The following is a 22879-nucleotide window of genomic DNA, read 5'->3' as shown; positions in this document are numbered from 1 at the left end:
TTCAACAGAGAGGATGACATGCTTACCTGTGCACACTACACCGGTACAAATACAATGCTTAGCACATGAAAATAAACAGCTCAGCAGAAAAAAAAAAAAAAAGGAAGAGATGGGCTAAATTATGCTTTGCTAAGACATTCCTCACTACGCATTGAAAAAGGAATATCATGAAAAACTGGTCTCTTTATAGTCCCCATGTACCCTGAATACCTGTATTTGCTGCTGAAAAGACAAAGACGACAAACCTTACTATCAATTTCACTGCTCCCCAGAGCAGACTGGATCACGTACAGCAATGCATCTGTCAGGCCATCACACTCCCTCATTCTTCTGCGGGCCTCCTCTCCAGCAGAGCTGACATTCCTGCAAGGCAACAGCAAGGGTCACTATCCACACAGCTCACTGCCCCGCCTGAAACCTTCTCACAGTTCACATACAGATACAACACACGTTATCCTTCTTCCCATATCAGCTCAGAGGTGTGAATAATGGAGACAGCTGCGAATGAGCTCAGGAAATGTAACGCAGAGGGGAACAAATGGAAGACATCAGGTCCTCCACAGGATGGGGCTGAGTGGCCAAGCAGCATGCGCCCACCTGCATGGGGAGACTCATGGCCCACTAAATTTGGAGAAGGGCTGATAATTTCCGTCCTTCCGTCCCTTCCTTTCCTCCCTCCCTTCTTTTAAAAATATGCATATGTACATATAAATCAGGATTTCAAAAGTCTAGAGGTTTTGACAAATACATCTCCTAGGAATTGAAGAGCCCAGGAGTTAGGGTTCTTAACCTGAGAGAAAAATATTATCAGAGCATAATATGAAACACCTGCTGTTGCTTGCTTGTCATTTTACATAAGTGTTTCCTTTTCTCTTTCATTTTGAGAGAAGGTTAATACCTCAGTCTTCTCTTTACGCAGTTTATTTTACCTTTCAAAACTTAAGGCCTTAGATTATTATAATAACATTGTAATTCTTGTGTTCCTTAGATGGGGCCACATGGCCTTCTGAATATATTTATACAAATCCAATTAAAACAAAATTCACTGCGTAACATATTGTGTCATAAAGTTCAAAGTACTGATACACAAAGAAAGAAATATGTATGAATGAGCATTTACAAACAGAATCTGTATTTGCTAACATCAAGTCTCCCAGAGAAAAACTGCATGCAAATATGCATAGCAGGTTTGATTTGGAAATGGGTGAATTAGCAATCTCAAGAATGGGGTAAAACTTTTCAGTCTCCTTCAGTAGGGGAAGATGACCCTTTGCTGATGTGGCTCATCTGCAGCTCTTCCCTCCCGACTAGTAAAGTCTATACAAAGAAAGAACATTAAAAGCACACACACCAGACCTATGTATTTAATACTAATGTGTGAAAATGGAAGGGAGGACATTGGCCCTTGAATTTGGGAAGAAGGCAAGGCACTTTCTATCTTTTATGCCATTTTCAATAACCTTTGCACTAAAGGTGGAAAAAGCACAGGAATCCTGGGAAGGAGGAAAGAATTTCAGATGGAAGATGAGAGGATTTAGGGCTAGGTTTCCTTTCAATCTTTTTCTGCTCTATCTACTTCATCCTGCTCTGCTTCCTTATTATCCAAAAAAACCCTGGAAAAAGCATTATCATTTCCCCAAAGCCACAAAGAGTCTTATAACTGGACAATCCCCCAGTTCCAATTCAAGTTCCTAACTGACTCTGCCCCCTAAACATATATGATTTGCCATCTATACTTGCATCCCCACACAGCCCTAATTAGTGCTGCTCTCCCACACACAAACTGGCCCAATTATTTCAATACTGTTCCCTTCACCTCAGCAGACAGCTTGACAGAAAACATATAGCCCTGGAGCACTGGAATGAATTCTTCCATCTCTCTAGCAAACAAATTCACTCTCCTTGAAACCCCTCATTTTTGGCCACATTACACATCAGAAGCCTGCCCTTCATAACAGCTTGCAAGTGTTGTGTTGTCTGATTCCTCTGGTCCCTGAACTCCAATGCCTCCTTCCTTTATCTCTCTGCTGCTATAAGATCAGCAGGTGAGGGGTTTTCCTCCAATTCATGGGGAAACTTTCTTCTAGGAAGTAGGGTCTGGATAACATCAATTGAAAAACTCTCTCCCTTAGAAGTGATGGAAACTTCTGACTTACCTTTGTGTTGCAGAAATAAGAAGGTAGAAATATAGAGTATGGTTTTCCCCAAACAAGTATCTGTGCCCTATATTTGCAGGTCTGGAGACTCCACCTAAAGTAGAGTAGACCACGCTCTTTTAAAGGCAAGAGCTCTACTGATATTCTGAAAGGGCAGCACATGTAGGAAAAGCAGAATCATGGACTGGAAAAGCTCATTGTGGGGTTTAGAGTGAGGACAAGAGGGATTATTTGACTTCTTTCTGAAACTTCATTCTCTTACCCTCTAGGCAGATAAAGACAGCAGTAGGTAGGTAAATATAGATGGAGAGAGGGCACTGAGGCACTGGTGCAGGTTACCCAAAGAAGTTGTGGATGTTCCATTCCCTGCTAGTGTTCAAGAGCAGGCTGGATGGGGCTTTGAGCAAGCTGGTCTAGTGGAAGATGTTACTGTTCATGGTAAGGTGTTAGAATTCCATAGTCTTTAAGATGCATTCCAACCTTAACTGTTTTATGATCCTATGACTCTATGATGCAGAAGTTGTATCCAGCCCTAGAAGAGCAACTGCAGAAATTATAATAGAAGGATGCTGAGGAAGACTTCTCAGCATGGCTTTGCACCTTTCTTTACACCACTAGGAAAAAAAAAAAAGCTGAAATATTCCTGAATCCTTTTAAACAGAGATAGATCTTCAAGTCTGTACTAGAATAATAAGGCTTCTTTATATACTGAGTGCAAGCTTTCAAAAAAGACTGATTTAGACACCACCAGAAACAGAGATATAGTCTCCCTGATCTTCTAATTGAGGTGATTTTTCCTTCTATCACAGCCAACTGCAAGTCACCTTGACTGTCCAGAGCCTGCAGAGACTGTCAGCCTCTCAGCTCCTCTCCAAGTTCACCAGAAACTTCTCCTCACCAAGACAGCAATGTAGACAACCTTATAGTCCCTGAGCTGTGAGCTATCTGCCTCATTCATTTCCAGCAAACAGAGAATATGAGGCCTTTGCACAAAGCAATACAGACACACCAGGGGCACATCTTGCACAGACAATGCATTTCCTGGCTCTGTATGGAGGAGATGTCGAGTCGGGTTCTTCTGTTTATCATCCTTCCCCATTATGCTCCAGTTGCTCCTTTAATCAAGAGATGAATATTCTGAATTCCCATGACTGCCTTTCCTTTTCTTACAAAAGTCACTGTTTACTTTCTGCACTGACTCATAGCTACTACAGCCCTCACTGAGATATGGTACATTTACTTACATAGGAAACAGCTAAAAAACAACACATATCCCAACCTTGCCTCAGCATTTTGGCAGAAATAATCAGTTGATTATTTAAAAAGAAATACACCCTAATATCTAGTTAGTGTCATATCACCTCTACTGCAGTAATCACTCTTAACTGAGATCATTCACAGAGGGTCTCTAATACCACCATGTTCAGGCTATGTAGTTCTGCAAAAGAGAAACAAGTTTCAGATTTAATGACCGGTCAAAGAAAACACGCTGTCATTTAACTTGGACATGCTGTAGCTGTCAGTGTGACAGGGAATAAGACATGAATTTGTCATTTGTGAATTTACAGGTCACTGTGCAGATGCTAAATTGGAACATTAGTAGTATCGCCTGTTGGTAAGATGTCTCACTAAGTCAGTGAATATTTTTCCAGCGTGATTTTTCAAACAGGTGAAACCATGTTTTCTGGATGTGGAGATACAATACACAAGTTTTCAGGGAAAAAAATATTTCTCCATTATAAATGCAGCCCACCCTGTATACTTTGATTCTTAGTGTAAACTGTACTCATGGTGTATGTGAGCCATAGGCTGTCATTTTTAATCTAACAGGACAAGGAGTCCTTCAGCCTGCCATAAACCAGTAAAATGAATTTCAAATAGAATCCAGTCATGCAGGAATACCAAGAATACAGAGGGCTGAAGAATAAGTCTCAGTTTAGTCAGAAGGTTCCAGTTAGACCTCTAAACCCCAGCTAATGTAAGTAGCTTTTTCTCATGAGAGGAAGACTAAGGACAGATGGAGCAAGAGCTCAGACCCATGGTTCATCAAACTGATTTTCTGAACAAATGGCAAATTGACTTTGCTAATTACCCAGAATGGGAAGAGAACTACAATAATCCAGCTTCAGCTTCATGGGAAAATGTGCCAACTATCATATCATCACCTGAAAACTATCAGGAGGCATGATCCTCCATACCTAAGGCATGTCAATGCAAGGCTCTTGGGATATGAAGGGTGTGGTATAAAGGAGTGCACTGTCCAGAACACACCTGACTCCTGTCAACCCTGGCACTGGCATTAGTTATTCAATGCCATTGTCAGGCTTTGAGGAAGGGGAAGATGGGTGGTGCCAAGCAATTTCTTTCTGCTTTAGGGTCATTTTCCATACATTCATACAAACTGTGGGAGGTTCAGAGCAACGTCCTTATGATTCTAGGCTAACTAAGATAATCTGCCTTATACAGGGGCAAGACATAGATTTCTACAGAAAGATCATTCAGAAGGCAAGCCAGTGTGCTGAGACATGAACTCTGGATATGGGAATATTTAGCAAGCTGTTGAAACTACTCCCACTGGCAGTTTTATCTGTCTCAAAGACAGAATCAAAACATCTGCACCTGCCTTCCCTAAGCATGCTCAGGTCTCGCCAAGTAGTAGGACCTTCCCTGTAGCAGTTACGACTCTTCAGATTGCAGATCTCATTGAAGTCATGCCAGATAATAGTTGAAAACAAATAATCTGCATTTAGCAATGGTGAAATTGAGACAGGTATTCCTCAAAGCCCCATGATAAAAAGAGAAAGTATGTTTAATATCTAGTATATATAATATTTTTGTCATGGACTGAATAAGAGAGGACAGAAACGGGAAGGATAATATCCTAAATTAGCTGGAAAGCACAAGTTATCTTTGGCATGAAACTTCAGGGGCTTTCCAAGTATATAATTATTTCAAGAAGTTTTGTGTAAGAGGGACTAATCATAAAAGCCTCAATCTTTTTCATCTTTCTATGTGTTACAAAAGCCACCAATAAAAGATTTTTCACAGCAAGGGGGAAAGGTTTACAAAAATCAAGAGCTACACCAACCTCATTAATATTACAGCAACTGCGATTACGTTTGCCTGAGGATACCTAGGAAGGGAAAAGCCCTCAGAATACTGAGTAACTGAGTTACAACTGGCACACAAAATAGTTTTCTTTAAATTACAAACCCAAACAAACAAAACCCCACCCTGAAACTGGCCTTCTCTAGATCTGCTCTTTTATATGCTGCCTGTTTCTACTCCTGTCTGATTGACTGAGCATTTCTCCTTCAGGGACCAAGCCTTGTCTCAGGGGCAAGCTGGCATCCCCAGGCCCATCAGAGGGTGCTGTGGTGATGATCCTCCGAGCTGGCCTGCCATGTAACACATGATCCCCTAAGAGCTATTGCTTTTTCTGTACACTCCCAGCTGTTTCTGTCAGCATTCAGGCTCTTTGCTGCAAGTGTTTAATATAGTGACACAGACAGCAAAATGAAGCAATTAACACCACGCATGTATCCATCAAGTGTGCCCAGTGTCATCAGCAGACCCTGTGCAACCATACAATTTGGGGGGCTTTTTATAGTGAAGTAGACCTCGAGTCACATTGGCTTATCTGTGAGTACTCAGTGCAGCCTTTGGACACGGAATAGATAGGTTAGCTGTAGTAGTTCTGGTTACTACTGTAACTTTTAGACAAATTCTGATTTTTTTATCATTTGTACAGTAAGACTTTTTAAAATCATCTCTTATTGGAAACAAAACTAGCTAATAAGACTAGCTATTTCTCAGACAAAATAGAAATTTCAACAAAGCAGTGAGACAAAACCTTAGAAAACACAAGATGGTTCATTCTTCATTATTAGAGTTTCTAAGTGCTAGGTTTTCAGTGACTTTAAAATCAGCTTATAGTTTGGAAGTAAAAATAAATTAAAATAGATTTTTTAGTCACTGCCACAGATTTCCCTTTAACTTTTCCTGATCTGAATGACAGTTCAGTGCTGTATCACCAAAATCAGCAATATTTCTTCTTCGTAAGTATTCTTAGCACCACTTATAGCTTTCTCTATAAGCTGGCTTCCAGAACTTAGCAATCCTGAATGTGGATTAAGTTTAACATAAGTTTCCGGGAAAACCTGTCTTGTATTAATTACAATAGCTCAACTTTGTTAAAGAAGACCATTCTATATGAAAAAGGAACTTGGCCTAAGTGAGATCTTTCTCTCTTAGGTACCGCTTTCACTTTAAAAGAATACTTTGCAATTAGACAAACATCTGACAAGTCTAATGTGGATACAGTCTCGGTTATTAACCTTTCTATCAAATGCTATGACAATGTTATTTAGCTTTGGTTATTCAGTGATACCTGTTGTTTTCAAAGCATCAGAGCAATTAGCCTACCAAGTCAAGCACTCAACAGGTGCCTTTTAACTGCTGTGCTTCTGCATGTCCAATCCTGAGGCTAAATGCATTGTTTTTAAAGAATGCTCTGTGGGATTTGTGAAGCAGTTGACTCCTAACATAATTTTTTGATATTTTGATAGTTTTGAAAGATACACAATGGGACAGTACATGAACTGCAATAAACATCTTAGAAGAAACTGTCTCTGTAAAACAAACCCAAAACTACCCCGAATTTTCTGGCAGCAACAATTTTGGTAAGATTTCATGCTATAATCAACCCTAGCTTCATCTGAAAGAAAAAAAAAATTCTAATTACCCCTCTCCTCTTTTGCTGTATTTTCATTTGATGTGCAATTCTATTTAACTACAATACACAGAATTAGACATAGTGTATTGAGGGAATCTTTTAAATTATGGTTTTATTATTATTATTATAATAAAAATAAATTAAAATTAAAAATTATTATAAATTTTTATTATACCATTAAATAATCCTATCTGCATCAAATTTCTGTTTTGATATTTGATTTCTCTGACATGTAGTATTTGGTTTCATAAAAATCACTGCACTCATTAATGCCCATCTGTTTATACAGCTTTTAATACACTACCTGTTCATTCAGAAAGAGCTGAAATATTGAGTCACTTACTGCCCTTGGGAAGACCTGCTGTGGTACAGACTCTGAAGGGCAAAATAGGAATGGTTTAAACATGTCAGTTTCAAGACACTTTTCTCCATTTAAAATTGTCATGTTGCTAAATGGAGATCTAGATGTGTTGAAGACTGCAAGAATGTAAATGCAACAGCAACAGCTTTTGATGATCCAGCATTAAATACCAGCATCAGCTCAGGCACCTCTGCCTACAGAATCACTGTCCAGAGGACTCTGCAGCTCTTACTCCTGGCATGGACTGAAGAGCAACAGGAGAAATTTGTGGAGAAGGATGGCACTGAGGCTGCCAAGTGCAGGCATCACTCCCCGCCACCAGCACTCAGTGAAACACCCATGTGGCCAGTGGGAGCATGCCCTGAGGAACTACTACTGGTCCCATTCCACATTTCTTCCCTGGCTACCTGTTGTGATTACTGTGAAAACTCAAAACTACTGTGTCAGATGCTTCAGCACTGGAAAGTAGTCCATTTTCATTTTTCTGTTCAGCTTGTTATCTTATTCAGAACAAAACTGATCAGACATAAATGGTTTTCAATTAACCTCATTCTACCTATTGTTTTTAGGTTATTTTCTTCAAATCCTTATATATCGGTCTGTTTTGATGCTCTTTCTCTACATCAACCATTCAAGCAATCTCTAAAGTATTGTAATTCAGATTATTTGTACATAATTTCTATGTCTACTTTACTTCTGCACTAAAAGATGAAGCCTCTGTTTGTGCTCTTTAGGACTGTGGGAAAGCCTTTGACTTGCATGAGCTGCCCTAGCAAAAATACATCTGCAAAATAAAAATGTCCCCTCTTTTATTTTTTGTAGGCTGTAGTCCCAGGAAAAACTTGGTATTATGACTGCATTCTTAAGAACAATTGAAAAGAAGCAGACAAAATGCTTTAGAGCTTGCAGTAAGCATCAAAGAAATATACTATCTGTAAAAGGCAGTAATTTACTGTGTCTAAAATATTATTCTGAGCGTACCAGCACGCCTTAAACTGCTGAGACCTCTTTATACAATTGTTTGAATGTTATTTCTCTAATACAATTTTAGCTGCAAAGAAAAATCACTCTCCTTCAGTCAAAATTGTAACATACACAACAGCTGAGGAAAGGAGTTTCATTCATACCTGAAACTTGGAAAAGGAATTTAGCCGACCTCTCATAGTGTGTGAAATTTCTTGCCATCCTTTGATGTATTTGACCTTTTTTTTATCTTAAGAACAACTAGTACTAACAAATGAAAAAGAAAAGGTCTTCATTTTGACAGCTCTTTCCCCGTGACTTAATCCCAGTGTAGCTCTTGTGCTTTTCAGAAATTCATGCAAGCCCCTTTTCTATGCAGTGAGAAATATTTCAATGCCTGAGTTGGCCATGATAAAAGGGGAACTTCAGAATCCAACACGGGGCCAAAATACATTCCTGGCCTGCTGCCAGGTTTTACCTGGAATTGGTCAGTACTAGTGGGCATGTTCTACCTACAGAAGACATATTTGACTATAGTAATAGAAAAGGACCAGACCATCACATATAAGCATGATGCTTTTTCTAGCAAGACAGTTTTCTTATTCAATGAAACTTCTAAACAACAACAACAACAACAAAATCTATGAAAAAGTTTCACAAGCATAATTTCTGTAATCAGAAAAAAACCTCCAAAATCTAAGGCCAAAACTTACGAAAAACAGACTTTAGGTTACACTTTCTTAAAGTTTATTTGTTAAATATCTTGAGGTCTTAAAGGACTAATTTGTGCATCCTTTCTCCCTTCTATGAAGTAATAATGAACTCAGTACCCGAGATTTGGAACCCTCTGGAGCCATCCTCTGCTCCATCCTAGTAAGGCACTTAGAAATGGGTCTCCAGCACACTCAGAAGTCTTTGTGCAAAGAATGTCATTGCACTACCTCACAGAAGCAAAAAAGTAAGTGATTTGAAGCCTAATATCTCTGTATTAAAACTTTCTCAGTCATTTGAGTGTCGTGCATTCCAGTGAGTCCTGCTGTCCCCCTAAATTCTCTTAACTGACAACTATGGAAGAAAAAAGTGCTTTAATGTGTAAATTGTAGGTCCCTGTCTTGGTCTCCTTTGTGGCTCATACACACAAATGGAACAGTAAGAAGTCAGTGTGTCAGAAAAAACAGCCCATTTAAATATCTAGTGAATGCCTGTTATATGGAAAACAGTCCATTTGACACATAGACCCACTGGCCATACAAATTCAGTTTAAGAGCAACCAAACAAAGGTAGTAAAAAGCTAAGTGCCACAACTGTCAAACTCCTTCTACAACGTGATGCAAGAAGATAAATCTGTGATTTAGGTATAAACCCAGTAATTTTACATTTCCAAATAAATAGACATTTTGAAAGGATGGGAAGCTGAATGAGTTCTCCTAGTTTGATGATAAAGGATGTGAATGCATTTCTAGGCAAACACGAAAGCCACATCTTGAAAAAATATTTAAAAAAACCCCAGAAAAATAAATAGAGCTTATTTCAGACATAGCAACTCAGGAGAGCATCTGTATGAGGAAAAACTACTTTAAACCCTGGGATGGGATACCATGACACTGTCATTTTGGTTTCTCAATCTGTTAAAATAAGTATTCTACTTGGGCTAGATGACAGTTCAGATGTGACTTTCTAGTTGTATAAATATGAAAATAAATAATGGCATTAGAGATGAATTTTGGATTCCATTTTGACATAAGATTATACTTTTTATGCTCTGATTTTCACTTTTCCATTGGGTATGCTGATTTTTAAGTTGACACTGTTGTTACTAAACCAAACCTAAAAGTTTTGGATGAGGTATTACAACATATTGCATATTCTTTTTATATACTTTGGTAGACACTTAAGCTCAGTAAGTCCGTTTGCCTCTGCCCTTAGGTTTGAAACATTTAAAAGCATTATCAGGAAGGCAGTTCTTCTCAGGTCTTATAAATCGAAGTATTGGAAAGTTATACTGCTCTCTTGCTTTGGTTTTAGAACTCAGTGGAAAAGATAATTGCAAAAATAAGACCAGAAAGAATGCAAATAGGTATATTTAACAAAGTTACCACTCTAAAAATCCTATGAATAAAGATTAGGTTCCAGAAAAAACACAAGCAATATGCAATCCTATCAAACTGGAGGAACAAACAAATAGGATGGTGATTGCTCAAGTAAGATGATTCCCTTAACCTACAAAGCAATCTCCCTGTCACATCTGAGTTTCAAGTGCCTTCCTGCATCTATTTTGCAGTCTTGAAAAGCCATTATCAGTGCAGTGCCTTGAGAAGAAAGGAGGGTAAATCAGCTTTGGTTGTTGACTAATCAGATGAGCACAATTAATTACAACACCAATCAGTTCATTAGATTTTAAGCTTCATCTCTTTTTGATCAGCTACTTAGAAATTTTAATACAGAGGATAAGAAGTCACAAAGCAGAACACTTACTAGAGTATCAGAAGTATGAAATGCTGCTCTGAAACAAATTAAGTTAGAGCACAGCAAAGTAGAAGACATTCTTTTCATCTGTGTGATTGCCCATGCTCTCAGTGAACTGACTGCTACGGACATTTCTCTGGCTGAAGTCTCTCCAAATCTGAGAGGCATCTTTCTTCCCTACCAAACTAAAAATCTTTAGAAATGCTGCTTATTTGCCATTTCTCCCTGTTCTTTGTCTAAACTAGTTTGCAGTATGTAAGTTCTTTTACTGTCATAATCCTGTCATAGACGCTCTGCTACCAGCTCCTTCTTCCAAATTTTCAGTTAGGCATCTCAAAATTAGTTTATCATTTGCTCATGTTATTTCTTTCTAGTCGCATAATTAAATGATACGGTTCCTGTGAAATTGCATCTTCTTATTTCTAGAACAATCTCAACCCTCAATTTTCTTTTCTTTATGCTTTAACTCCATTAAAGACATCAAGGTATCTATGCTGTTTCCCAGTAATAGCATCTCAGATTGCTATGAATTTTTCAGCTAAATACCTGTTAAAAAAATCTCATTATCATAAATTGCCTAATTGTTAAAAACAAATAATGGGATGCATAATAAATTACAATTCTTATGCTTTGTCCAAATGTGCCTTCAGCATAAGAAATAAATATGTATGTTTGTGTCCTGTTTTTATGACAGTTCACCTAAAATTGCCAGTGTGCATCCTACCTCAAATTATGTCACATCATCCCATCTCCAAACAGCTTTATGTGCACACTGAGGGATGGTGAAAGAACTGACCCTCTAGGGTGCCCTTCAGCCTAATGAGGCCCTGTGCATCACTGCTGCTTAGCACCATGCTCTAACCAACTGAGCCAATCTCAGGGCCAACCTGTAAAAAAGAAAGGGATCACTCTACCACAACTCTACTTACCCCCACTTAGTCCATGCCATACAGAACAATGAACAAACTCTCCTATGAGTGTTACTGTCAATGCTCTGCACCCCTTTGGCTGATACCCCAGGGATGGCATCTGACAACCTGGCTCTACTGCCAGAACCAACTTCTTACAAGACCCTACACTGCCCTGCTTTGATGCCTGGCTCTCTTGTATGTCACAGGAACTGCTCAGGAGCAGATATTACTTATTGTCAGAGATTAAATTCTTCCCTTTTCATTTTAACAGATACCTTTTGAATCAATTTGCTCATTCCTGTTGAACTAAATGCCAAATTCAAACTTTGCATTGGTGCCTTAAAATGCTTGCAAAACTCCTGCATGTGTATCAGACTCTCTACTTTGTTATTTGCTTGGCCATGAAATACACTATTATGCTTCAGATGTTTCCCCCTCCCATCTGCAAAGACATGCATTTAACACATTACTGTATTTGTCTCATCCTGACTCTTCCTATAAATTGCACCAAAACATTTGTATGCCATGAAAGAAGAGGACACCTCACCCTCACCCTTCCTCTTCCCCAAAATATAGTTTGCAGGAGCTGTATGTATCTGATTGAGTAAAGTTTTCTGCAGAATCATTGTCTCCTTTCTCTCATGATGCACCTTTGTTCATCTTATTTCCATTAAGTTTCACCTTAAATAAGAGGACATGTACATAGATACATGTTTCTTGGGCCAAGAGACAGAATGCATTGTGTTCTAGAAACCCACAATTCACAAACAATAAAAAAAACAGTGGGGGAAAAATTTATGCAAACTGAATAACCAGAAAAAGTTGAGAGTTGGTTTCAAGTACAAAGTTACTGGTGCTGTGACAAACTTCAGCCTCAGTCACTAGTTAATTATTCCTACGCTGAGGAATTTCTGCAGTTGTTTTTACTTTTCAGTTGTCAATAAGAATTCCCTGAGCAAGAGATACTCAGCACCATCAGTACCTGCTGCCATGGGACCTGCTTTTACAACAAACCTCACCTCTAACAGTGTTCTCACTGCAGTGGAGCTATGCACGGGAAAAGAATCATCCTCTGTATGCTTCGTTTGCCAGTCAGACCAAATTAGCAAAAAGATAATTACAGCTTATAAAGGTGCCTGTTCTTTTATGAATAAACACTCATTCTAATTTTGTAATTATTATTTTACCATTCTCAGTTAATTGTCAGTTACTCGAAAACATAGCTTCCTCTGAAACACTGCAAACACAATTCCCTGAATTACAGTAAAATTTCCTGTATTAGGTATAAAGACTGCAAATTATTTAATAGAACTTTAGGAAGCTTAGTACTTATTTCCCAGCTCAGAGGAGATTTCCATTGCCAAAACCTTGCTGAAATAAATATGTCAGTACCAAATATGAGAGCATTTTTTCTTCCGTTTTTAGCAGGTGGCTCTGGTAAAATGACACTCCATCAAGATAGTATGTGTATAAATTGAGTATTGCAATGTTCCAGTTCCTTGTTCTTGAGTTATCTTTCTGCCCAGAGCAGATTGTCTCCATGTCCCTCCTCTGGACTTGCTCCAACAGGTCCATGACCTTCTGATTTTGGGGGCCCCAGAGCTGGATGCAGCACTCCAGCTGCTCTCTCAGGAGAGTAGAGTAGTGCTGGAGAGCCACCTCCCTCGACCTGGCTACGCTGGTTTTGATGCAGCCCAGGACATCACTGAGGTGTAAGCACACGCTCTTGGCTCATGTCCAGCCTTTCATCCACCAGAACTCCCAAGTGTTTCTTGGCAAGGCTGCTCTCAGTGGCTCTCCCAACCTCTGTGATTGCCCTGACCCAGGTGTGGCACCTTGCAGTTTGACTTGTTGAGCTTCATGAGGTTCTCATGGGCCCACTTCTCAAGATTGTCCGCGTCCCCCTGAATGAGACCCCTTCCTTCTCTTGTGTCTCCTGCACTGCTCAGCTTCGTGTCACCTGCAAATTCACTGAAGGTGCACTTGATCACTGCTAGTGAAGAGCACCGGCCTCAAGATAGAGCCTTGAGGGGCACCACTCATCAGCAGTCTCCCCCTAAAGATAGAGCTATTGACCACGACTCTCTGTGTGCATCCATCCAGCCAATTCCTTATCCACCATGTGAGGCAGAGGTATTGGAGGGGCCTCAGCTGGGGCTCACCCTCTCTTTCCTACTGCAATCACAATCAGACAGTGATTGTGCTTTGCTGGGCACAAGCACCACTCCCTGTATCCTTGGGCTCTGGCAGCTGGTAAGTGTGTCTCTGATCACAGCTCTAGGAACTTCTTGGTCATATAAAACCACACCAGGGCTTAGAGGAAGGGAAGAATTGCACATGTGCTCCAGAAACACCCCCAGGCACCAATGGGTGCCACTGAACATTTCAGGGACATTCAGACACTGCACTAACTCTTCTACTGGAGGAGGCTTTGGAAAAGTTATCTGTATTTCATGTGCAGTATTTATCCTGCACTAACTTCCTCTGGTGACACAGGGTCTACCCTGAGAGCATTCACTGGAAGAATTACTGAGAAACAACTATTCTGCAGTTCTTTGCTTGATGCTATTCCACAGTGCAGTGAAGTCCCTATGATAAAACTCTTGGTTACAACAGACAAGAAGTAATCCATATCCAGCTTCAATTTTATCTGCTTAATCTGCCTGATTCTCACCAAATATATCTTCACTCTTGCCTCACCATTTTACCTAAAATGTTGCCTTCAGCATCATGGTATTAAGCCACACAACACCACTGTCATCCATATCATCTGTTCTCTTGAGAATCTCCATGGAAAGCAGCACCCTGGCAGATAGAAAACACAAATTCAGTGTTTTCCCACATTTTTGGGGGTATGCTGGGCTTCTCCAAATACCACGTGAGCCGGTGGTACTGCTGTGACCAGTGGTGCTGCTGAGATGGCTGCAGCCAAAGCCACTCACATGATTTTGGTGAATGCCTGAAATTCAATCCACACCATGAAATATTTTCTCAAAACATGCCTAATTAAACTGAGCTGTTAAACATTCCTAATTCAGGCAGCAAAACCTCATACACCTGTCTTTGCTATCCGTTATAGCCTCTTAGGAGTCATGTCATGACTATCAATACGCCTCCTACCCTCTCTCCCCAAATAAAAATTATATCACCTAGGTCTTCAATTTACACATTTATAACCCAAAGTCCACTTGAAAACTGGCACTATAACCTGCCTCAGAAGATTCAGGCAGTCTGCTAGGCTGTAAACTTGATTTACAAATCTGCCCTGTTAACTGAACAAAACATGACAGCCAAAAAAAATAGCAATGCCTGAGAAGTTGATCACTACTATAACACCAGAAATAACAGCAGTAACAAGCATAAACTCTCAAAGTTTACTTTAAAGATTAAGTGCAACCATCTTTATTTATTTAGACCAATGATGGAGTTACCGTGTACAAACAACAGAGAATTCTGGAAATACTTCAGTATACAAATTCACAGAACTCCAGAAAAATATGGAAGTATCAATTACATTGAAAAATAAGACCTAAATGTCCCACAGTTGTATTAGTTAGGTAAAGTGATTAACAAAAAAAAAAAAAACAAACTACTGTGTTTCCTCTATGTCCAGTTCTTCAAAAATTGTAGTATTAATATTTTGCATAGAGCTTTCAAGTTTGGTTGCAATTTCAAGGGGATTTAACTTGAAGAACTTAGATACTTACAAATGGCAAGACACTGTGAATGTAATGTCAATACTTTTTCTCTGCAGTTTCATCTGGATGTACAGAATATGAAAACCAGCTTGCAACTGCAATTCTGAAAGTGTCTATTTAAATTAACATTAATTAAAAATGTCCAATATTGTAACTGTACATATAAATTTAAAGTACCATCAAAATACCACTTTTTTTCTTATCTATTAAGAGAACCCAAATTAACACTCATTAGCCTATGTGACCATAATTGAAAAAAGATTTTCAAGTATACAAATCTTTCTTGAGCTGTTTGGCTGACATTTGAAAGTAACATACTTGCAATTGCTAATCAGCTCATTGTCATAACATGCTTTACAGAACAGTACAGTTAGAAAGTCAAGCACTGAGAACTCACATAATACCTAAATTAAGTTAGCCTCTGCATGCTTCATTCAACCCCTTTTACAGAATGGTTGTGATATGTTGTCTACGCTGTCACTTTTCAGCCCTGTAGGACTCGCTGTGTGTGTGTGGGAATCCACCACACACAATGGATTTATTTGATGTGAATGCCAGTTTCACATAGAAGGAGAAGGGTTTGTTGGGGTTGTTTTCCATTAGCCTGCTCACCTCTGTCAGCAAGTGCTCCGTGATCAATGCAAGGGAAGATGAATAATGGCCCTGACATGAGAAAGGAGGTAAGGGAATTTTGTTCTATTCCAGATTTTGTCTCAGAGCTTGTACTTTATGTATTCCCAGTTTTCCAGGGGCCTGACTTGAAACTCTGGAGTCACTCATGTAATCAATCTTAGAGTTGTTGGTTGGAAGAGCCATCGGGAAGTCATCAGAGTCCAGCCTGCTGCCTATGGAAGGATTATCAAGACCAGATAAGGTCAGCGATTTTGCTGGAGAGCCTTGAAGTGATCCAAGGATGGACATTCCACCAACTCTCTGTTCCAGCGTTGCATTGCCTACTTGGTGAAGTGCAATGTCCAACCTGAACTTCCCAAACTGAAACATGTGATCTCTTCCCTGCACCCTCTCCAGATTCTGAGAATTCTTATTGAATGGAGTAGGCCCAAAGATGAAAACAGTGTTGCTCAGATGTCCACAGCAGTACCAAGAAAAGGGAGATAATCTTCCATACACCTGCTAGTCACAGATGTATCCCAGTCTACCATACACAGGAGGAAAAGACATTATTGGCTCATATTTGGATTGGTGTCCTCTATAAACCCAAAATCCTTTTCAAAAGTGTGCTGCTTTAGTCAGGATTTACAGCCTGTGCTAATAAAACAACAAAGGAATAGTATATTCCATCAGCGCTCTCCTTTCATCCACGTGGACAAACACTTTATCACACAAGGCAATCATGCTCACTAAACATGATTTGCCAGTGATAAATCCATGCTGACTGTTCCTCCATCATATGCTTTCAAATGGATTCTAAAAAGTCATAGTCCGTGTTTTTTCTGAGTTTTGAGATAAAGGTGATCCTTAGACTATTTCTGTTCTCCTCAAAACCAGGTTAATTTTTAGCCTTTCTCTAGTTCTCAGTTCTCTAGTCACCTTCCCAAAACAACAGTGTGACAGATGCCTCACAACTGCACCAATCAGCTTTTTTTGCAGTACCCCTGTGTAAATTCCATCCAGTGTCATAGATCCAAATATGTACATATATGTGTATATATATATATATATATATACAGACACACACATATATATATATATTCTCCAAATAGCTCTTATCCTGTTGATGCCCATGCCTGCTTCTTCTTGCCCTTCTTAAAACACATTGAAATTTACAGGAGTTCAGGAGCATGATTTGCCTGATAAAACTGTGGCACAACAGGTGTTCTTCAGTCTTTTCCCTTTTATCCATCACTAATTTTTTCTTCCCCATGCATTAATGGACTTATATTTTCTCAACTTCCTTCTCCTTTTAGGATACATATGCTTGTAAAATCCCCTGCTGTGACCCTTTATATCCCAAGTTACCTCCCGCTGGTCTTTGATCTTCCTCATTTTATCTCCAAATGCAGCTTCTCATATTCCTTTAAAGGAATATGAAAAGCTGCATTTGTTGTTCTGGTTTCCATTCTGGTTTCTTCTTGCGCTTCAGGAGATTTTCTGTTTACCCAAGTAAGTGGTTCTGCCATAATTTCCAATCTTCCTGTATAGCAGCATGATTTGCTTCCAAGTTTCCAGCAAGCTGATTGCTTTTTGTTAGGTGGTTTGAGGGATTTTTTTGTTTCTTTGTTTGTTTTGGGTTCATTTTGTTTTTGGTTTTTTTTTATTTTTAATTTGTGCACACTTTTCTCCTCTGAAATAGATTCACAAAGGATTCCAAGTCCAGTGAGTGTGTGACTGCCATGGATACCCTGATGCTGCGGTCAGGAGGAATGATCAAATACCTGGGCAGGTATGTTTAACAATCAAACTCAAACTTAGAAGAATGCCACTAGAGTTGAGAATAACAACCTAAATGTATAGTAAACGACCACAGGAGGTTGATATCAGATGCAATAGTCTGTACTGCTGGCTGATGTGATCCTGCTGCAGGGCACACGTACCCAGTGCTGCAAGTTACCTTCCACTTGCACTGCCAACATCATTCCTTTTCCTGCCTGGGTACCAAGGACTGCAACAGCAGTACTGCTTCAGGTGAGACAGTAGCAGGAGCTGTGCTGAAGCCCCTAACTTCATTTCACACCAACTATGAAAAAAGCAGAGCAAACTCCCAAATGGCATCTTCTGGAAATATTCTGTTTCTCATTGCAGATTCTAAGCATGAATGAATATTTATTATTGATAAAATTGATTAATTATTTGTTTCTTACTGAATACATGAACTTGAAGTAATGAACAGCACAAGGACAGACCTCCAGCATGGAGGAGTAAATGTGAAATGATTAAACAGGAAAAGCATGAAGAAGCTTAGATGCCTGCCAAGAGACCCATTCCCAATACTGCTGCATGTCTGCAGCAGTAAAAACTCCAGGTATTCAGATGTCACTATAAACATGATCAATCTCCTTTCTTTCCTTATCTAAGAGTAAGAAGGAAGGAAAGAAAGAAGGAAATGTTATTATTAGTACTATTTGAAACCAAGAAGTAAACGGGTGGGTAGTTTCACTGTTATCCTCATAACACATTCCTGCACTTGATTTAAGAATGGGGGCTATGAGGGTAATTTAGATTATAAGGAACAATGGAAATCAATTACTTTTACTGTATGGCAGCTACCTCAGAAATTTTTGATAGATGAAGGTCAGTACATGACAGTTACCACAGTATTTAAAAAACTCCAGTTCCTGCATATTTTTAAAAATCTATTAACATCTGATACAAGCTGTGGCTTGCATTAGAATCCCCCAAACTGTACTAAATGGAAAATACCTGAAGTACCCTCACACAAAGTAAAATCTATTTTCTTTGCTAAAGTATGATAGTTGAAGCTCTCACATATTTATAGGGGAGGAAATATAAATAGTATCTAAAGGTTAGGCTACTTTCACTTTGTAAACTCTAATCTTTTTTAGTTTATAGTATAAAGATAATTTACTATAATGGTCTACCCAAACCGTTGAAGAATGGCTGACTACATAACCCATCCACTAGCAATAAAACATAATGATAGGGCTCATGCTATGAAAAACTAGCATTTGTTTATATAAATTAGCCCCTATTTAGTAATTACACTGCATGTCTGCCATAAGGTCAGGCAAAATGTAACCCCAGCAGAAGTGACACTGTAAGCATTATAATTTAGACAGAGATATGTTGGAGAATTATGGGGGATAATTAATCAGTTAATGCTTTCCATGGTGTTTCATGATATGTGGAGCCATGATTCTCCAATAAAATATTTGTGCTAATGCAATCACTTCCCACTGCCTCAAAACAAATTTTACCAACCTCATTATTCAGACCAAAGAGTACAAAAAAAAGAAAAAGATATAAATATATACAATCCCCTCTAGAGATGCACACGTCTTCCTGTTTTATTAGCAAGTAATTATGCATTTTCATTACAGATAATAATACTAGAAAAGTGCTTAAAGTACCTACATATTCAGTGGAAACAATTGTAAAAAAACCTGATTATTTACAGATCATCTTTGTATACACAAATGTGACATACATACAGCACTGGTATGCCTCTAAACAACCAGTACGTCATTCAGGTGTCTAGTTAAATAAGACACCTAAAACAAGTCATAAATTGCTTTTATAATCAAAGGAAGACAATTTGTTTTCCTGAAATCCTTCATGGTGGAAACACTGCCTATTTATGTTCTCTAGTTTTTTTTTTACTAAATCGCAAATAGAATAATAATAAAAAAATCTTAGAAACCTTTGAGTAATTCAGTGCTCAAGGACTCTTTTAGCTGATTATTCTATAACCTAGGTGAAGGTAAAAACAAAACTACCAATTCTCTAAAAGGTAAGGGAAACAAAAAAAGCAAATACGTTGTTCTTGTAAAAACAATCAAAAACTCCCATGTCATTTCTGTATAAAATTTCAGATCTGAAAATGGTATCATTCATGTGAATTTCCCTCTTCCCTGTTTCAGTGCTGGTGATTCCAGTGGCAGCCACACTCCTGCTGATTTTGCTGGTGGATCCTATGCCTTGTGTGTGGACCAGGTGTCCTCAATAACCTCTGCAACCTAGTGACGGGGAAGGGTGACACGGTTCCATCTAAGAGTGGGCTAAGGAGGACTGCACTGTTCCCAAAGCAGATTGATATCCAGCACAGAAGATACTACCCCAGTTACATCACCATCCTTAATGTTAAATGAATAAATCTGCACCCTCCTTACTTAACTTGTCTCTGTTGGTTCTTCTCTTAAATGTGTCCCAGCTGATCCTTCCGTTGTGCACAGCAAATATTCATCCTAACTCACAAATGTTTGGTTTTGGTCATGCTGTTGGTGAATGCAAACAGAAACACTACTCCCTGCTCTGCTCCCTTTATTACATGGGCTATAAAAAGGATGACCTCCCACTTTAGTTTGTTAAATAAAAATAAGATAGTCCTTATTCCTGTGGGTTTATGAAACTTAGATACTTCTGAGGTGATAAGCTGTGCCCAAGGCCAAGCAGCTGTAGGTCTGTAGGTCTCTCTCCTCACTGACTGCAAGTGCCCACCTGTGCAGTCAGACCACGAGCACAGGCAGCTGACTCTCATGCCTAAATAACTACCATGAGTGCAAACAACATTGTGCATTTTCTCATATTTGCATTGATTAGAAGACACTCCTTTTTAACATGAAGTCTGGCAAGTAAACACAGCAGGTATCAAAATCAACCATAGTCAATCAATTTGACTAGTCAACTAAAAAACCTCCTCAGCACAAATCAATTATATAAAGCGAATACAGGGAATTAAGTAGGTTTTTTGTAAATAACTATTTTTATTATCCATTCTAGTGGGTATTTTTACTTCATTAGGGGATTAAAAAAACCCCTAAACTCAAATTTGTGTGGGCACAATACCTATATTGTGCCCTCTCACAACAATCTTTTTTAAACACTTTCCAAATATTGTTCTTTTGTGCACAGTAAATCCAATACAAAGATGGATGAATGACAGAAGGGGGAGAAGAGGAGGTGTTTCACAATACTACTGTCCTTCAAGAGGAAACACTGAAGCTGGAACCAGCTAACTGCAATAAATGACTACATGACAAAAAGAAATGAGCTGTGAATGTAAAAAAGCTACACTAGGACAAATACTTCAAAAGTACTTTGTCACAGAAATTGTCTGCATGGAGTGTGCAATCCTCGCTAAAAATACTATTATAGAATCATAAAATGGTCTGGGTTGGAAGGGGCCTTACAGACCATCTGGCTGCAGCCTCCCTGCCATGGGTAGGGACATCTTCCACTATCCCAGGTTGCTCAAATCCCCATCTAGCCTGGCCTTGAACACTTCCAGGAATGGGGCATACACAATTTTTCTGGACAACCAGTTCCAGTGCCTTACCACCCTCACAGTAAAGACTTTCCTTCTAACATATAATCTAAACCTACTCTCAGTTTTAAACCATTCCTCCTTGTCACTATATGCTCTGGTAAAATGACATCTTTCAGGCAGATGTTAAATATTTTCATAGTACAGGCATATGCATTTAAAATACTGGATTCTTAATTTTTTTTTACTGAATGTATTCTTTCTTTCCCAAGAAAACTGTCCCACCAGTAATAAAGATGTTGAAAATACTGTATATGAAGCTAATTTAGGGAAGACAGCTGGAAATAAACAATAAACACCTGAAATACAAACTCCTCAGTATCTCTAACTAATTTTTGACGAGGGCAGTGTGCCACCCTGTTTTCCATATTAGACAGAAATTAGCACAGACTTTGCTTGCAGAACACACAAAATTCTCTCCTTTTGTGCTGCTATTGCCTTTTTGAGGCAGTGTTTGCAAGGTTGTGTGGGTCAGTGTAGCTGGAAATCAGCACCATCTTGCCTAAGCTTTAAACCATCTCACTTCACTTGTGTGTTTGTATTATGACCACAGAAATATTCAAATTGGATAAAATCAATGAAATAGAAATGAATTACTGAAAAACATCACTTGCTTTTTACCTCGGTCTTTACAGAAGCATCAATTTACCCTCAAATTACCTGGCCCCTTTACTAATTCTCTCAGAAAGGGGGGGATCCATTTTATTGCAAGTAGTGGTCTTTATCTCCATTTCTCAATGTGTTCTTACCAGACTGCCCTCTCTTCATCAAAAGATATCAACAAAAAAAATCTTCCAAAGTGCTAAAACTCCTCTATGGAGATTTGCAGTGATGATAACAAGAACACAATCTCAACACTCACTAGACAAAGTTTCACAAAATATGATATTCTGAAATGATCATCTGCTTTTCAGGGTTCAGATCAGACAATGGCAGTCTGCATGTTTCATCACACCCCTCAGGAGCTGTATTTTTATTTACTTACTTCATCAGGAGAGTTTTTGGGAAAATATTTCTCAAACAGAAAAAAGTTGCAAAGTTTGTGAATGTGATTAGTAGGGACTGCAGCTCTTGGGGCTTCAGTGCTACACTTACTGCTGGAGAGCATTTCTCACCAGCTCTCAGTAGCTCACCAACCTGCAGACATGGGGAATGCCATCAAAGCATCTCTCAGGAGATTTGAGCACTGCCTCAATTTGGGTTGCTGGCATTAATTACTCCTGTGCCTGAAGCCCAACCGTTCACATGCCCACAGCATTCGAAAGGAGCTGATAAAATGTTTACTCTGTGATGTTGGCTGGCTTACTCAGAAGGCTGAAGCAAGCTCAGTGTACTTCAAATACATCTCTCTGCTGCAAATCCTCAGACTGAGCAGAAACCAAATGATCCTCCCATTCCTAGGCAAAGTTTATTCACATTTTAAGACATTCATCAAGAGACAAAGAGGGAAAGTTGCAGAAGTACAACCTGCTTTCCTTCACTATTCAGAGTCACAGGTTTTCACATGTTCCTTTTCCATATTGCCTAGTAATGCAAATAGTTTTAGGAAGAGAAAATCTAGTCAATATAGAAACCATGCAATAAGCACTAAAGAACCCAAACTTACTGAGTGTTAGTTTATGATCTC

The 22879-nt window shown here is 39.0% G+C and overlaps 1 protein-coding gene across 7 annotated transcripts in view; it reads right to left on the bottom strand.

The window, feature by feature from the left end:
- CTNND2 (catenin delta 2) overlaps window positions 1-22879 on the bottom strand; it is a 637583-nt gene that overhangs the window by 95688 nt on the left and 519016 nt on the right. For all 7 annotated transcript variants that reach the window (XM_071454189.1, XM_071454171.1, XM_071454196.1 and 4 more), the window contains one exon: window positions 246-363. In XM_071454189.1, the coding sequence (XP_071310290.1) occupies window positions 246-363 (118 nt within the window). The remainder of the gene's footprint in view (window positions 1-245; window positions 364-22879) is intronic.

This window comes from Agelaius tricolor, unplaced genomic scaffold (assembly GCF_023055355.1).
Source record: "Agelaius tricolor isolate 1412-34295 unplaced genomic scaffold, bAgeTri1.0.p SCAF_2, whole genome shotgun sequence".
Taxonomy (NCBI): Eukaryota; Metazoa; Chordata; class Aves; order Passeriformes; family Icteridae; genus Agelaius; species Agelaius tricolor.
Note: the sequence above shows the minus strand (reverse complement) of the source record. Positions and strands in the feature narration are given on the sequence as shown.